The sequence below is a fragment of the Neofelis nebulosa genome, chromosome 14 (assembly GCF_028018385.1).
Source record: "Neofelis nebulosa isolate mNeoNeb1 chromosome 14, mNeoNeb1.pri, whole genome shotgun sequence".
NCBI lineage: Eukaryota > Metazoa > Chordata > Mammalia > Carnivora > Felidae > Neofelis > Neofelis nebulosa.
In genome coordinates, this window is record NC_080795.1 from 73,843,921 (window position 1) to 73,862,355 (window position 18,435).

Sequence of the window (18,435 nt, forward strand, 5' to 3'; positions counted from 1 at the left end):
CAATTTTTTTGAGGATCCTTCCTACTGTTTTCCACAGCAGCTGCACCAAGTTGCATTCCCACCAACAGTGCACAAGGGTTCCCTTTTCTCTACATCCTCGCCAACACTTGTTGTTTCTTGTCTTTGTGGTAATAATATGGTCCTTCCTTCCATCATTAACAGAAGGAGTGTATAGCTCTAGGAGGAGAGGAAGAGTTCTGTCTTCAGGGATCCTCAATATCACAGCTCCCGAGACTTCACAGGGAGGTAGGGAGGCAGGAAAACCTGACAGCTGCCTCTGAGACAAGGCCCAGGACTCAGGAGACTTGATTCCGGGCAGAACTTCTCAGATCCAAGATAAAGCTCGGCGCTACTGGGAAATCAACAGCAGGGGTCGCTAGCGTGGCATAGGGAACCCAGCCCTGCCACTGATTTCCTGTGTGATCCTGGCAAATTATCCCCCTCCCCAGCTTTCGTTTCTTTATTTTCGAAATGGAAGTACCAGATCACAGTTCCTCAAAGTGACACGTGTACTCCTCATGGAAGGAAGACAGGCAGTTTTTATGTTAAAGAGTCACTTACTGATTTAAACTATATTAAAAATTAGCATAAATTAAAATGACCATAAAACCCATTATCTCGTGGATATTATCACATGATAGACTAGGACGTAGGAGTGAATGCACAAAAGTGAGTCGATTAAGAGAAAAATGCTAAGAAACAGTAAGGACGGTGCAGGGATATGGCAAAGATCAGCCACTCACCGAAGTTTCGAATACCCTGACCCAGAGGATCCCTAAGCCTCTTTCGATTTCTCTCATTCTATTCCGATTTCAAAGGTCAGCACGGTAGGTTGGGCAGAAGAAAGTCAAGGTTATTGGCAAACACAGTCTGAAGATTAGATCTGACGCCCCTGCTACGTCTTCCTGGGGAGCAAAGTGGGTCATATCCATATGCCCCATCTCTCTGACCTTCTGGGTCAGATCTCGCTGAGAGGGGTGCTTCGTGCCGCTGTTCACACTGGTCTCACTGCCCACACTGCCCTTCCCCATGAAGAGGAGTGGGTCATCTTGAGATTCCCGTCACCTCCATGATGCAAGTTTCCCGAACATTCACTTGCTCAAGGAGACAGAGCTCATCTGTAGTTCCCTTATGCTTTCGCTACGTCCCAAGTAGACTTCTCCAAACCTGCAACACTTATTCTGCTCACTGCTTAGGTCTGGTTTCCCCCACAGCATCACGTGCACAGTGCCCTTTGGTGAGTTCACTTTACAGCCCAGAGAGTTTCAATGGTGCAGGCAACCCAGCCAGCCGGCCATTCCCTTTGGTGACTGTCGGCCCTGCCGGTCAAGTTCAAGAAGAGAAAGGTGAACTGGATGGTCCTTCCCCAGTGACTGTCTGGGCACGAACTTCTCGCCTCGTTGAGCGCGGCTCTCATGTTCCTATCTGTTGTCATACCCTCCGGCCCCCAAGTGCGAGTCAGAAGTTTCATCTGGTGCTTAGCTGGGGAAACTGCGGTCTGTTCATCAGCGCACAGGAAAATTGGTTTTGTTAGATCATTAAGAAGTAGCATAATGGGCACTGAAAAGGAGTGAAAATGTGTCCCAGTTCTGTGCTTTGCAGTCATTCAGAAGGCTCTTCAAGGTAATTCTGACTTTCCACGATTTTTTGCTGGTCACGGCTTGTGGCTGCCCCCCACCCCCGCCCCCCCATCCTCTGCCCACAGACTCCTGCCCTGAGCCACCCTGAGATCAGACTGGGACTGGGGGACTAGGGTGGAGCCCACGTGGGGGGAATGCCGGCAGCAGCTTCCTGCCTGTTCCCGAAGTCCACTGCGCAGGGGGCTCCAGGCTCACGTCAGACCCCACGTGAGTGAGAAGGCAGAGGCATTTTTGCGCGAAGTCGCAGAAACTCCGGGCTTCTTTGTCCTGGCAGCACAGCCTGGCGTAGCCTGACCTTGAAATCCTCACCCCGTGCAACACGGGCTTCCACTCTGTGTTGCAGAAACCCAGAGGAGCGAGTCGTGGGACCCGGCCCGGAGGACAGAGGTTTTGAATGAGTGGATGAAGAGAAGAATTGACAAGTGCTCCTTCACCAGGCTTAGAGTGGGGAGTATGGTTAATAAATGGGGAAGCGAGGCTGGAATCCTGGCATGTGCTCACTTCCTAAACGCACCGCCTGACCCGGAAGTGAATGGCGGCCCAGCAGCCATGCTGCGGCCTAGGAACAGCACAATGCTAAGAGCGGGGACGTGTCGGGGGCCGAATGGCACGTAGGGCTTGACAAGCAGTTTCTTTTTCTGCCTTTGGTCTCCCGCCACGGAGATGTCATTTTGTCTTGAAGTTCGGCCCACCTGACCTCGGGTGTGGGGTCTGGCGGTGGCGTGGATCTGTCCCTTCCCAGGAACTCCATGGGAAATATGCAACAGTCTTCTATTGGAATCTGAGGGAACACAGGACAGAAATCGAAACCAGCCGTTTTCAGCCCTGATGTCTGCCGGAGCCGTGAATCAGCTCAGCTCCATGGCTACAAGGTTAGGTATTGCTAGCGTGTCCCCTGACAAGAGAGTAAAAGGTCAGGTGGAGGACAGAAATCTCGAAAGAAAGCTCAGACCTCACCGAGTCTGGGGTCAGAGGGAACAGAGACAGAATAAAGCATGTATGGCTTCATGAGGTGAAGGGCTCCAGGTGTTTCTACCTTTGTATTTCATTTTATTTCTATATTTATTTGTATTGTTTGTGAAGAAAAGCATATTTGGAATAATAAATGAGCACCTACTATTATCCAGGCGCTGAAATGTATCTTTTCTTGCGCGAGCAGCTAGGATTCTCATTTCAACTGCTGAGGAGGCTCATAAAAACAGCATGTTCTAAATCTTTTCACCATTTGAGGTGAGTGCATTATCATCCTTGCTTTATACTTAAAAAAATTATTTATTTATCTATTTTAAAGCTTATTTATTTTGAGAGAGAGAAAGAAAGAGAATGTGAGTGGGGGAAGCACAGATTGGGGGGGGGAGGGAGAGACAGACAGAGAGAGAGAGAGAGAGAGAAGACCAAGCAGGCTCTGCCCTGTCAACATGGAGCCTGATGTGGGGCTTGATCTCATAACCTATGAGATCATGACCTGAGCCGAAATCAAGAGCCAGACGCTTAGTCAACTGAGCTACCCAGGTGCCCCCTTCTTCTCCTCCTCCTCCTCCTCCTCCTCCTCCTCCTCCTTCTTCTTCTTCTTCTTCTTTTAAAAATTTATTTATTTATTTTGAGAGCGAGAGTGACGTAGGGGCAGAGAGAGAGAGGAAGAGAATCTCAACCAGGCTCTGCTTGGTGCAGAGCCCAAAGTGGGGCTCAAACCCACGAACTGTGAGACCATGACCTGAGCTGAAATCAATACTCAGAAGCTTAGCTGACTGAGCCACCCAGGTACCCCCTTTTTATTTTTAAGTAAGCTCCACACCCAGCACACAGCCCAACATAGAGGCCAACGGGGAGCCCGAAGCTGGGGGAGGAGAAAGGGGCTTGAACTCACAACCCCGAGATCAAGGCCTGAGCTGAGATCAAGAGCCAGCCGCTCAAGGCACTGAGCCCCCGAGGCGTCCCATCCTCATTTTAAAAAGCAGGAACCAAGACCCAGGAGGTTACGGAAAATCCCCAGTCACGCCAACAGAGTTGGGACTCCCCCCAGTCTGTGGGCGCCCTGAACCTTTCCCCCCCATCCCCCTGCTGCCTTGCGCTGGCTCATTTCACCCCCTCGACGACCGCGAGGCAGAGCTATCCTCATCTTCCCTCTAGAAATGAGGAACCCGAGGCTCAGGGAGAGTTGAGCGCCTCGGCCACAGGGTGCAGCGGGAGAGGGCTTGAACCCGGATGTGCCTGCTTTTGCTGCTGTTGCACCCCTGCTTGTGCCTCTCTTCCTCCTCCTCCTCCTCCTCCTCCTCCTCCTCCTCCTCCTCCTCCTCCTCACCGGTGGTGGCACCGCGACCGCCCTCGGGGGGGGGGGGGGGGGGGGGACGCCGCGCGGGAGGGGAAGCCCCGCAAGGCACCACCGGTGGGCGAGAGGCCCACGCGGTCTGGCGGCTTCTCCGCGCCACTTACTTTGCTGTGGGCGCAGATGGCGGAGCCCAGGAGCTTCCACGTGCCGCCCCTGCGGTCCATGCGGAGCATGCGCAGGATCTGCAGGAAGCGCAGGCTGCGCAGCGAGGTGGCCAGCACATTGCCCTGGTTTCCCACGGCAACCACCGGCACGGAGGCGATCAGCACGAAGATGTCTGGCAGCGGGGAAGGGAGGGGGGGGGCGGGGAGAAGGAAAAGAAGGTCAGGCCAAGGCAGTGGAGCCGTCGCAGCCACTGGCTGCCTGCAGCCCCACACGTGCCGGGCATCGCTGGGCGAAACCGTGACACCAGTCGCACGTGGTAGGCAGGCTGAGTCTCCCGTGGCAGGTGGAGAAACGGGAAGTGAGCGCGCGCGCCTTCCCAAGCCGAGCGGGGGACTGGGGGCAGGGCTGTCAGAGCCTTTACTCTCCATCCCAGGGAAGCGGTTCCCCAAGGGCAACCCCCTCCCCCACCCCGGCCCCCAGAGGAGGGGTCGGGGCCGCCCCGGTTGTGGAGGTGAAGCCTGAAGCTCAGACGCTGTTGAAGGCAGGTTTCCCCTAAAAGCGGCACCAAATCCAGGCCTTGGCCGTGGGTGACGTGTGGGGAGATAATCTCCCAGGAGGCACAAGGGAGGGGAGAGGGGAGAGGGAGCCAGGGAAGGAGAAAGGCAAGGTGAGATGGGTGTGAGCAGGCTCCGTTCTGCGGGCGGAACACCTCCCAAGGTTGTCGCCCTGGAAGATGGGAGCTGGGACTTCGGCCTGGGGGCTCCTGCCCCCTGCTGGTGGACGGTCACCCCTGGGGTGGTGAATGTCCCCACACTTCTGAGCTGTGCCACCTGGTGGTCTCCCTCGGCTTCAGGGAAGGCCCTGGCGTAGACTGTGCTAAAACATGAGGTCCACCCATGAATTGCGATGCTGGTGACCGAGAGCAGAGAGGCAGAGGAGACTGGGGGCGAGGGAGGCAATACCCATGCCGACCATCTCCCTACCCCACTGCAGAGGCCAGCAGGTAAAAAGGACCCCATAGCCAAGTCAATTTGGGGAAAAAAAATCCATTAAGAAGGTTTTGCTGCTTTAGGACTTCCAGGAACCATCAAAATGCGAGTATGCACGGTGGCTCTCAGTTATACAAATGAAGTACAGTCTTTCCCCAAAGATTTCGACCATGGGACTGTTGTTTTGCAAGAGCATCGGGTTCTAAGGAACACACTGGAAGCAATATTTATCCGCTGGGTAAAGTCCAAGCTCCTGAAAACCCTGTGGCCTGGCCCTTAGGAGCCTTCCAGAAGCAAGTGCGGTTTGCTGAGCACACAGCGCTCTCTCACACCTCCATACCTTTGTCTGTGTTGGTCTCTTGGCTCGGAACAGGTCCCTCAGTTCACACCTGGCTACGTTTGCCATATCAAAGTGTTGCCTAAAATGCGCTTAACTTTTGGGAAAAACTTGGGTGTCAAACATCTGGATGCCAATATGTCTGTATCCTTGGCTAGGCTTCTCAGTTTATCTGTGTGAAGTTATCCACTTACAATGTGTGTAGAAAGCAAAACACAACAGAACCTGGATGCGTGGCAAATGTGTCAGGCCTATGATGCGCAGAGCGAATGCAAGATTCTGGCCCGGTTGGATCCATTCACACCCGAAATGGCAGGGTCTGAAGCTGCCTCGAATATGGAAGCCATGATGTTCACTGACGGGACACCCGCTCTCATGTCCAACACGTAGAGAAAAGCAACATTACCCACAAGAGCCATGTTATGGGAGAAGTCGAGATGAGGAGAGCAGAAAACACAGGCACCCCAGAAAGGAAGCCAGCAAGGATGGGGATGCTGGGGGTGGGGGCTCGGCTCTCCAGGGGAGGCTGGCAGCTGCAGTGTCATTAGGAGCTCGGTCAAATCAGCCCCTCTTAGAATCGTGGAGAGACTCCTCCACGGGGAATGCGCTTGTCCTGGAAGGGTCCAGGCTCCACACAACACTAGGATGTTCTCCAACTGGGTAGGAACCTCTGAGTTTGGACACAAGGTCACTTCCCCCACCTCCTGCCAACACACACACACATATACACACACACACACACACACACACACACACACACACACACACACGACTTCTGGTCAGCACTTACATAGATGTCTCCAAAGAAGAAAAAGAAGTCAGCTTAACACTTTGCAAAAGACTTGAAAGGAAGGTTAAAAAAAAAAAAAAGGGGGGGGGGAAGGCAAGCTGGGGTTGCTATGGTCTGAATGTCTGTGTCCTCCCCGAATTCATATGCTGAGATCCTGTCCCCCAGTGAGACGGTCTTAGGAGGTGGGGCCCCTGGGCGGTGATGAGGTTATGAGGGTGGAACCCTCATAAGTGGGATTAGTGCCCTGATAAAAGAGCTTCCTGAGAGCTCCCCACCCTTTCCACAGTGTGAGGACACAGCATGGAGACCAAGAAGGGGTGGACAGCCTGGGACCCAGAAGAGGGACTCTCCCAGAGCCCGGCACCCCGATCTTGGACTTCGGCCTCCAGGACCATGAGAAAGACATGTCTCTTGTTCATAAGCCCCCGGTGGGGCATTGTTCTAGCTGCCTGAATGGACAAAGACAGGGGCAGACAGGGGAGGAGGCCAGAGAAAGAAAGGTTAAAAAAAGTACGAAAAAAAAAAAAATCAGTAACTGCAAAGTTCTCCAAAGTCGTGTGCACGAGCGTGCGCACACACGCGTACACCCACGTGCCCTCTCCTTGCATTAAAAGTTCCGAGTCAGAAACAAAACCCTCAGGGATGCAACCTCAGCAGCAGACGGGCAGAAGAAAGAGCAGTTTCAGTCATGGTCAGGGCAGTGCCACCAGCTGTGGCCGCCAGGCAGCTCACCCTTGGCTGCGTGGACAGAAGTGTGGCACCTAGGACCGAAGAGGGGTCCAGCTCCTCTTCCCCGGGCTGGCCATCCATACCCAAAGGGCTGTGTTCAGTCCTGGGGGCTGCTTTTTAAAAGGGCGGTGAGCATGCTCGGAGAAGAGGTGATGATTCCAAGAACACGTGATACCAGGTGTAGCTGGAGCCACAAAGCACATTTTTCCACTGCTGGAGTGGAGACGAGGAACAGAATGACGGAACTCAATTATCTGAAGACGGTCCGAAGACTTAAGGTGGCATAAATACCTTGGAAGGTGGTGAGCGCCCCGGGACTGGAGGTATGCAAGTAGGTGACCACTTGAAGGCTGCTGTAAAGGGGGCGGGAGCATCCGGCGGGGTGGCACGTTGGACTCCGTGCCTTTGGAGGGCCTTCCGAGCCCTGGCATTCTGTGACCTAGGAATTTGAGACTCCTCCTCCTCCCCGTCCCTGTCGCTATATGATTTTAGTAGGATCTCCAGTTGGGAACATATGGGTCCATGCTGCACCAACAGGGGTAAACGAAAGTGACCACCTTCTCCGCTGTCAAAACGCCTGCACCCAGAGGGAAAAGTGTCAGTGACATCTCCCCAAAGCAACTTTTGGGTCAAGGCCCAGCAACATGGTAGGGAGGGAGGGCACAGGTGTTAGATTCTTCCAGACCTGGGTGTCAGGATGGAATCTGCTGCTTACTACCTGTTGTGACTGGAAAATGACTCAGCACCGCGAACCTCGGCTTCCCCCTCTGTAAAATGGGCATAACGTGGACCTACAGAAGGAGTTCTCAACTGGCAGTGGCGTCACCCCTCCCCCGCCCACCAAAGCCAGTCTGGAAGGCTGCGGGCAGTTTGGGTTGTCACAGTGACTGGGGGCTACCGAGTTTCGCGACTGGGGATGCTCAACGTCCTATAATGAGCTGCTCCTTCACAGCCCCAATGCCAAGAGCGGCCCCCACCCTGACCCATTGAGAATCCCTGCCCTGTTGAGCCGTTAGGGCAAGCCGCGGAGGAAGGAATTCGGCATCCGGACACTGGAGCAGCTCTTCCCCATCGAGGTAGGGTCGGAGGCTCTGCTGGCTTCCAGAATACCACGTGATTTCCCAGGAGAACAGCGGCTGCTTAAAATTCCCTCGGGGAAATGGTGCACCCAAAGCAGGGGACCAGGGCCACATGTGACTGGGGGGGGGGGTGGTCAGGGCTTACCCAGCATGCACAGGGGCTTCCTGGCAAACTTCAGTCTTCCTCGCCAGCCTTTGTATCGGCAGCAACATCCGGCAGCCCAGATCCTCAAAGCAAACTCGGCTCCAAAGACGAAAATAGCAAATGTTTCCTGCGTTAAGAACATATGGACAGACACTGATCGACCAGGACCCAGTTGTCTGGAAGGAGCGATTTCTGTTCCCAGGCTCTGAAGAACGGGATTTCTGTTGTGGCCATTTTGGTGGTGGACGGGGGAGGAGAGCACGTTACCACCGCCATTCGGTTTGGGACAGCTCCCGTGTCCACTCTCACATGCTAACTGTCCCTAATATCAGCCTTGCAAAGTGATCACTTGCTTTCCTCTCTCTGTTTTGGTTCCAACGGATCATTTTTTTCAAAGTCTCTTTTCCAGCTCCTTAAGTGCAGTTAAATTGAAGAGAGAAGTATCAGTCTACTAATCTCACCCAGTGCCTGGCCCCTGGCATTGCTAATCATGGCCAACGGTTACTAAGCGCGGCTCCTGGGCCAGGCACCGCCTCAAGTGTTTTCTAACATTATCCTCATTTTACGTTTTGAGAAACCAAGGAGTAAACACATTTCTCCAGACTAGGAAGTGGCAAAGAAGGACTCCTGGACTGGCACTGAGGCTCAGAGCCCACGGGCATAAGCATCATGCTGTGCTCTCTCCCTGGACCCAGGGCCTCCTCCTTCCTTCCTGCCTCCCTTGTTGATCAGACACAGACACCTTTGCCCCCCTCTCTTTGGTGACCTCCTGGGATCCTTGGGGAGTTGTCGCTCTGTGATAATCCCCGAAACTTAGCTCCTGGAGCTAGATGGCTTCCCAGGATGCACCTGCTAAGGTCTCAGCGTGAGACGGTGTGGACTAATATCACCTGAGAAGGAATTTGCTGAATCTGGTGTCACGAATGACATGCTCAGTGCAAGGCGAAGGTTCTGCCATTTTGTGGACCTTAACTGGGGGGCTGGCATCCCTTTCCTGTGCAGATGGTGAACACGGAGAGAAAATAGGCAGAGGGCCCGGCGGGGAGGGGGTGGAGGACGTGGAGACTTTAATGCACAAATGGGATTTGGTACTTGGCCTTGAAGGGAGTCAGAGATCCTCAGGGTTCAAGGAGAAAAAGCAGAGGCAGGTTGTAAAACAGAGCATGTGTTTGTGTTAGCTTTCAGAGGGTTAGGAAGCTACAGTTTGTAATACAACTAATGTTTGGTTTTTGCTATGACCTTGTTTGTGCCCTCTCATCTCTAGGTTAACAAATGTCATTCCCCTCCGCCTGTACCCGTGGCAGACCTGACCAACTGACCCGGGCATTGCTTTCTCTTGGGCCTGGACTTGGTCGCAGGCTCCAGGAAGCCAACACCAGCGGTGCCCCAGGGCAGCCCCCTTGCCCTTCACTGTGAAAGTCCTACCAGAGGTGTCTGCCCCGGAACAGCACCATGGCAGGTGCGCGATCTCACCAGTAATAGCAGCCAGTCTCCCGAAACAGTCTCGTACTCCCTGAACGTGGTCAGCACGGCCAGAATCAAGCATCCCAGGACAATCAGGAACCTGGAGGGGAGGAAGGAGGAAACATCTAGTCCTGGCTTGCTCCAGAGGAAGGTGTCAGACAGGATGAAGCTATGACTTCCCTCAGACGTTGGCATGCGCTTTCTCTGTTATCCCCCTTAACCTCACAGCAAACCTGGGTGGCAGGTAGGAATTATCATTCAGTGAAAGAAAACAGATCTGAGAAAGTGTAAGCAGTGTGCACAGCTCTACTTTGCCAGCTGGTTAGTGGAACCAGTTGCGGGGGGGCGGTGGGGGGTGCTGCAGAATTTTTCAGACCAAGTCACCACCAAGCTTCGGCAAAGCAACAGGAATATAAATGAATTAATAATGTCTCTTGAACATATAGGACAATGGTTTTCAAATATATGAAACATTCTTAGTATAAACAAGTGACAAATTCGTTTCAAAGATCGATAAATTCAGCAAGGGCCTCCGTGATCATGTCTTAGTATTATTCCTTTTACAGACACTAGTTACTAGAGGAAACAACCTCTCTCATTTGGGGACCTTCAGAATTGGTTTTGAAATTACAAAGTGTTCTTCCTAATGGAAAAAAGAGGAGCCACCCCAGTGCATGATGCAGAATGCTGGTCCTGGAAAAGTCACAGAGAGGTCACCTTGTTCATGTGCCTGCCTCAGGCAGGAGCACACTGCAAATAATCCTTTGAAATGATCATCTACATGAATTCGGTGGTGGGGGAGGGTGGGGAGAGGGAGACTGTGTGTGCGTGTGTGTGTGCAGGCTTCATTGTTTCAGCAAAGAAAAATGGCTCTCCCTCCCCCTTGGTGGAGACTCTCTGGCTCAGTGCTCAGCACCAGGTTCCTTAGGGTCCATGGGTGAAGCTTGGTCCTTCCACTCTATTCCACTCTCCTGGGTTCCCATTCACGCTTTGGTGGCTTGCTTGTGTATGTAGGTACCCACTTGTGCATTCATTCACTCATTCATTCATTCATTCATTCAATATTTATATGGTAGTCACTGGGGACACAGAGCTAGGCTTCATAGGCTTATGATGAATAAGCTGGATCTGTCCTCCTGAGCCCACAGTCCAGCCAATCAGAAAGCCGTCTCATGCCACGATGGAAAGGACCACGACGTTGGGAGGTTTGGAGACGTCTGCTCCTGGCCTTGGCTGGGGACCCGAGTCCTGGCTCTGACCCTTGGTGACCCGGATCACATTTTCTGATCAATAAGCCTGGTGATGGGCAGATCTGAGTTGATATTTCCAAGCTTTCCAGGAACCTAAACAAGATTTTCAACTCCGTCCCGCGTTTGGTCATTTTATTTCAAACTTACGGTTCTCGACCTATGCCTGGAATCTGCCTACCCTGAATCCCAAATCTTCTCCGGTGGTGATGACGACGGTAACAACATCAGCCCCCACACCACCTGTTAGTGATCACCTGCCACTGGCCACTGTCAGCGGCCTTCCTCACAGCCACCTCCCAAGGTACACATGAACTCCCACTTGAGAGATGAAGAAACTCATCAGAAGGATTCATTACCATCTGGATAATCGTGTTGCCAGTAAAATGACCACAGAGTTTGGAGTTCAAAGACACAGGTTCAAAGGGAAGCTCTGCACTTTCTCTGTGATCTTGAGTAGCTCATTGACCTGGGAAACCTTGGTGATCACATTCAGAGGATGGGAATAACAGATCAGCCTAGAGATCCTGCTGCTGTGAGGGCCACAGGAGACAGTGGATGGGGAGTTATCTGCTCAACTGTACAGGATCACGCAAATGAAGCCCGGTGTTCTCCCGTTCACGCGCTCGTCACTGGCCGGTTCCCCAGCAGGCCCTGGGGCACGTGGTCTCGTATGATGCTGCAAATCCACACTCTGGTTGTCTCAAGGCTTTATTTGATTCATTCACAGGCTCTGGAGATAAGCCCTAGGTTAGAATCCCCTTCCTCCTTTATGTGGTGTCATCTTAGGCAAGTTACACAACTTCTCAGCGTCTTGGTTTCCTCATCGATAAAATGAACCCAGTAAAGGTGCCCACGTCCTCAACTCTTCAATGAGATAATCCACGTCAGGTGCCTGGAAGAGTGTCTTCATTAACTGTTAGCTATTATTTTTATGGTGATTTAACATCAATGTATCGAGTGCCTCTTCTGTCCCAGGCACAGCACTGGTTTTAAAGATACAAACATGCGGGGCGCCTGGGTGGCGCAGTCGGTTAGGCGTCCGACTTCAGCCAGGTCACGATCTCGCGGTCCGTGAGTTCGAGCCCCGCGTCGGGCTCTGGGCTGATGGCTCGGAGCCTGGAGCCTGTTTCCGATTCTGTGTCTCCCTCTCTCTCTGCCCCTCCCCCGTTCATGCTCTGTCTCTCTCTGGCCCAAAAATAAATTAAAAAAAAAAAAAAAAGATACAAACATGCATAAAACCTAGCCCTCCTTTTCAAGGACCTCCCAGTGCTGTGGGAAAACAGAGGACAAACAGTTATAGAGGTTATGATCTGGGTGTCCACCACATGCTTCGGGAGCACAAGACCGAAAGCATCCAAGAGGCGGTGGCCAAGGGGTTGGGAGTATATCTGAGGCTTAGCTAGAGCTGGCTGTATGTCCCAGTTTATCCAGGACATTGCCTATTTTAGGTGTGTCGACCCGGAGCATGCCCCCCCCGAGGCATCAGGAACAACATGGGCATGTGCAGAGTGCAAATGTTCATGGACACAGAACCCAGTGCAATCTACTCCTTGAGCAAGAGATGTGGGCCTTTGGTGATCTGACCTTGCTGTCCTCGTAGCCTTTTCTTTAGCTGCTTCCCCACTCCCAGGCTAGCTATCCTGAATGAGAGCGTTTCCTCAGACTCCCTCAGTGTGTGTGTGCCGGTCTCGATGCTCTTCTTCTGTGCCCATCCCCCCCAGCACCCTTTCATGCCCCTGCCGAAGTCTTGGTAGCACCAGTCATGCCTTGCCTCTGGAGGCTTCTATGCCTTCAGCTGCTCTCTGCATGTTCCCCTGTGTGGCCTCTCCCCTGGGGTCCTGGAGCACCCTACTGCATTTCTATCCCAGGACTGAGCATAAGCCATTATCATTTTGCAATCATTTGTTTTCATTGTATATGAAATAAAACGTATTATATTAACTATGTCATGCTGAGTTTGAGGTTCAAGTGGAAATATCCAGCAGGCTGATCAAAATTCAAGCCTAAAGCTCAGGGGAAAGGTTGAGGGTGGAAACCTAAGTTCCTTTCAGCTCTTACAGCCTGTGGTTTTAGAGCCAGCAAAGGGGATCCTTTGGCCTTAACCCGCCGCGGAAAGGCAACGTCAGCCTGACTCCCATCTGCAGGGAGTGTGCAGACCCAGGCTGTAGCCAGCAGGGGGCAGCAAACACCAAGCATTTTCTCAAACCTCAAGGAATTCAAAGCACCTGCAACTTCAGGAAATTACTTTCTGAGATTGGAGAACAACCATTTATAAAGCTAAGAGCATCAAGAAGCCCACCTTAATCGGGGAAGGGGAAGATGCTCTTCGGTATTTCACACTTTTCAACTTACTCTTAAGATATGCACTTGATTTCAGACACGCAGACCAAATTACCAGTCTCACCATGGAAACCAGATGTCTGTGGTCAGGCACCGTCTTCCCTCCTACTGTTTTGGCTCTCTCACTCCCCCACATCTCACCGATGACTCTTTTACTTCCTCTGTCACTTTTAAAAGTGTGTTATTTTAATTCCGGTGTCTCTAACTCACAGTGTGGTATTAATTTCAGGTGTGCAATAATATAGTGATTCAACACTTCCCTACATCATCTGGTGCTCATCACGACGAGTGTGGCCCTTAATCCCCTTCCCCCATTCCCCCACCCACCTCCCCTCTGGCAACCAGCAGTCTGTTCTCAAGAGTCTATTTTTTGTTGTTGTTTGTCTCTCTTTCCCCCCTTTGTTTGTTTTGTTTCTTAAACCCACACATGAGTGAAATCATATGGTATTTGTCTTTTTCTGACTTATTTCACTTAGCATAACATCCTCTAGCTCTATCGATGTTGCAAATGGCAAAATCGCATTCTTTTTTATGGCTGAATAATATTCCATCACAGGCACACGCACACACACACACACACACACACACACACCCCACATCTTTATCCATTTGTGTACTGATGGACACTTGGGCTGTTTACATATCTTGGCTATTATAAATAATGCTGCAATAAACACAGGGGTGCATGTATCCCTCTGAATTAGTGGTTTTGTATTTTGGGGGCCACTACCCAGCAGTGTGATTGCTGGATCATATGGTAGTTCTACGTTTAATTAAAAAAAATTTTTTTAAGTGCTTATTTACTTTTGAGAGAGAGAAGACACACACAGCATGAGTCGGGGAGGGGCAGAGAGAGAGAGGGAGACACAGAATCTGAGGCAGGCTCCAGGCTGTCAGCACAGGGCCCAACACTGGGCTCAAAATCACAAACCTCGAGATCATGACCTGAGCTGAAGTCAGACGCTTAACCAACTGAGCCACCCAGGCGCCCCTCAGTTTAATTCTTTGAGGAACCTCCACACTGGTTCCCACAGTGGCTGCACCAGGTTGCATTCCCACCAACAGTGCACAAACCTTTTTTTTCCCCACATCTTTGCCAACACTTGTTGCTTCTTGTGTGTGTGTGTGTGTGTGTGTGTGTGTGTGTGTGTTTGTGACTCTTGTACTGTTGATTTTAGCCATGCCACTGATATCCCTGCTCCGCATCTGTGCCTGTCTCCTTTACCCGACTTTCCCCTGACTTCTCCTCTCCCCTCTCCCTCCTCCCTCCGGCCCACACTCTCCCTCCTCCGGCCCACACTCTCCCTCCTCCCAGGGCCGGCAAGTCGGGCCAGGGCTTGTGGCCGATGTCTGGGAGGGAGCCAACAGCGTCCTCCTGTCTGCGGGGTCCGGCTGTCCTGGCCAGCAAGGCTGGTCATGATCAAGGGTCTCAGACATGCCCTTAAATCAGACACCACCTCCTACGTGCTTCCCCCCGAATCCTCCACATCTTCCAGCCAAGCTGGGCTTGCCGAGGGCGGGAGGGAGGCTGCTTTGGTCCTGTGTGTGCTGTGTCAAGCGTAAGGTCCAGAGCTTCCGGTCCAGGCCCCTTAATACCAAACCTCGGTTGGGCCGCAGCGCAAGCGAAAGCGACTGAGGACCCACAGTGGAACCCGGGTTTCCTGCGCCCTCTTCTCAGCCAGGCCTGGCCTCCCTTGCAGGAACAAAGCTGGGTCCTCTGGGAACAAGACACGAGGCCTAACAGCTAAGTATTCCCCGGCCCCGGCTTCCCTCGCAGCGAGACAAACGGGTGGCGAAACTCCAGAATTTATCTGATAACTTCTTTTGCTCACCATTTTCCCTTACTCCTGCGAGGTGGGGTCACTGTCACCATTATATTCGCGTCCCCACTTTACAGATGAGGAACGGAGCCTCCAGGCCCAGGCAATGGGGTCATGATAGGAGGAGGGGCAGTGTTGCTGGGGGGACCCACCGGCTCTGAGAGCCACCGTGGGGCCTGGAGGGAAAATCTTCGGGAACAGGCAGGGAGGGGGAGGGGGCTGATGGCCCGGCCCTTCTCCTCCGGTCTCTTGGGAACAGAGACGCTCAGTTGCATTTCCAGGTAGTTCCCTGAGGTCCCAGCTGGCTCCCACTCCAATTTTACGTTGCTCTCGGGCAGCTTCTAGAGCACCTGGAGCTCGGCCAGGGTCCTAGATGGGGGAAAGGCAGCAGCTGACTCTACCGGGCTCTCCTGCTTACGATCCGTGTCTGTCTGCCACAAAGTGGGGACGTGTAAGAAACACTCTCCCCGGCCAGGTGGAGGCGGAACTGACTCCTCTAGGGAGCAGGTGTTGCGGGTGCCAGAGTAAGCCCACACGTCCCCATCCTCAGCAGCACAACCGGTTCTTGCTCTCGAGCAGAGAATCCAACCCCTCAGATGACGTCAGAATCCTACCGATCTTCAGCTGAAATGCCCCAAAGGTAAAGCACCCACTGTGTGCCAAGGATTTCCTGATTCCCTATGAGTCAGCCCAACAGCCTCTTAGAATCACAGCGACTGCCGTCTTGCTGGGAGATCCTCTCTCTTGCGGCTTTGATGACGCAAGCAGAGAGGCCCAGGTGGTACAGAACTAAAGGTGGTCTTCGATCAATGGCCAGCAAGGAAGCGAGACACTCAGTCCAACAGCCCTCAAAGAACCGAATTCTTCCAACAACCACCAAAGGCAGCCTGGAAGAGGATTCTTCACCAGTCATACCTTCAGATGAGACCTCAGCCCCGGCTGACAACTTAATTGTGGTCTTTGTGAGAAACCCCAAGCAGAAGTCCCCGGATCCCCGCCTCCCAGAAACTGAGATAATAAACATATATTGTGTTAAGCTGCTAAATCTTGTGGCAGTTTGTCATGCGGTAATAGATAACCAATCCTGGCTAACCAGGATCTGAATCCTGGATCACCACCTAGAATCGAAATGACCTTAGATAGGTTTATTTTCCTGAGCCTCAGTTTCTCGTCTACAATGCAGGAGTAACAACACAAGGGATTTTTGTTATTGCACTCTTCATCCCAGCCTTTAAGAGATTACTCAAGGCAGCAAAAATCGTGACAGCCAAAATCCACTTCTCTGATGAAGTCTCCATGCAAACATCCTTGAGGATGTGCTACAGGCCAGTCCCTGCCTCCCCAACACGTACCGCGTCCAACAGCACAACATGAACCATGTACACAGTGAGAAGGCAAAGCTTACAAAAGATGCAGGATTTCGTGAGGTTGATGGACATGACAACGGAGGGAGGTTCTAAATACAGCACAGCCATTCACAAGTGACACTCTCACTCCAACAATTAAAGACAAATCAGCTGATACCTCAGAGCATTAAAAACCTTTTAGAGTCCTCCCCCCCCCAAATGTCGAGAAGATAAAATGCAAAGTCACATTGTATTAGCAAATAATTTGAGCATAGAAAATACACCCTCAGATCCACACTCAATTCCGTCTTTGCTCATTCTACAAATTAGAGCACGGCTGCAATTACAACCTGTGTTTTGTTAATGATGAGATACAATACACACATTTTTGTATTTTAATTGTATTTTCTAGTGAGATGTCTTCTTCACTATTTGGTGTGACGTTTGGTTCCATTTTCAGCAGATTCCCTTTCTGTAGATTTTCACCAATTCCATTAACTGTGGAATAAAGGGACTCTCTCAACCTGCCTCATGGGATGGCCATGGCGGTTAGAAGAGATTCATGTATGTGAACTGCCTGGAATTCTGTTAAACATCAGGCATTCAGCAGGTGCTGCTTGCTTACCTTCCTTATCTTACGCTCATAGAGAGGAGTCGAAAAATTGACCTTAATACATATAGAAAGAAATGACTTTGTTTTTAAAAATTCCATGTTCTTGAAATGAGGTAACAATATCATACACAAATAACCGCACACAAATCTGTGTTTATATCTATCTATGCCCTATCCACACCGACCAACAGACCCACAGATGTGTAATACAGTAGATGCACATTTTGACCATTTAAACCAAGAGACAGCAAACTATGGCCCTTGGGTCAAATCCAGCTTGCTGCCTATTTTTGTAAATAGTTTTTTTTTTTAATACCACAGTCATACTTATTCGTTTACGTATTATCTGTGGCTGCTCTTGCAGAGTTGAATAGCTGCAGGAGAGACTGGCCCGCAAGCCTAAAATATTTACCATCTGGGTCTTTAAGAAAAAGTTTCCCAACCCCTGACCTACACTGAGAGCCAAGGGCAATTTAACTCCCTCAGTGTCACCTGAAGATACATTCCACATCCGATGTGGTGCAGAAGAACTATTTTGAAACCTAAAATTTTTTTTTAGTGTTTATTTATTTTTGAGACAGAGGCAGAGCATGAGCAGGGGAGGGGCAGACAGAGAGAGGAAGGCACAGAATCTGAAGCAGCTCCAGGCTCTGAGCTGTCAGAACAGAGCCCGACGCGGGGCTCGAACTCACGGACCGTCAGATCATGACCTGAGCCAAAGTCAGATGGCTAGCTGACTGAGCGATCCAGGCGCCCCAAAACTATTTTGAAACTTAAAATTTAGGGATTTAATCTTAAAAACCCCTTTGTTGAGATCAATGCCAGAATATTTAACATGATTAGAGGAATACAGTAGGAACATAATGCAGGTTTATGGAGGAAAAGAAATACACATTTTGGGAAAAGAATACAAATTATGGGGGAACCGCGAGATCATGACCTGAGCTGAAGTCGGACGCTTAACCCACTGAGCCACCCAGGCGCCCCTGTCTTATTAACAGTGGCAACAGTCCATTTGAACTTCCTATGGCTGCCCCAGGAGCATATCTGTGGATGGAACTAATTGCACTACGTTGGACTGCAGGGCAAACTTCTCCAGACCTGACCAAGTATTCTGGGGACCTTCTGTCAGGGAAGAGGGTGGGCCCTGGAGCCAGACACATCAGTCCCTCAAGGTCACCTTACCACTGGGCTTCAGGCTCCTCATTTGTAGGGTGAGAATGTAGTGCGGGCTACCTAAGAGGGTTCAAGGAGGTAACAGATATAAAATGCATACAGCAGGCAGTGGGCATGCGGTAATTTGTAGTCGCCCTCCAATTTGCTGACATTTATGCTCATTTACCAAATATTTATCATTGGAGCATAAATTTGGGAATCAGGCATGAAATAAGTTTAAATTTTGACTATGCTATTGAACAGCGTGTGACTTGGGGTAAGTAACGTAACCCGTCTGGCCCTC

The 18,435-nt window shown here is 51.4% G+C and overlaps 1 protein-coding gene across 1 annotated transcript in view; it reads right to left on the reverse strand.

Annotated features, from left to right (window-relative positions):
• Positions 1 to 18,435, reverse strand: part of KCNQ3 (potassium voltage-gated channel subfamily Q member 3) — a 308,991-nt gene that overhangs the window by 39,596 nt on the left and 250,960 nt on the right. Inside the window, exons 2-4 of the mRNA XM_058699100.1 lie at positions 9,617 to 9,707; positions 8,144 to 8,270; positions 4,074 to 4,246 (exon numbers count right to left, since the gene is read on the reverse strand). Coding sequence (XP_058555083.1) covers positions 4,074 to 4,246; positions 8,144 to 8,270; positions 9,617 to 9,707 — 391 coding nt within the window. The remainder of the gene's footprint in view (positions 1 to 4,073; positions 4,247 to 8,143; positions 8,271 to 9,616; positions 9,708 to 18,435) is intronic.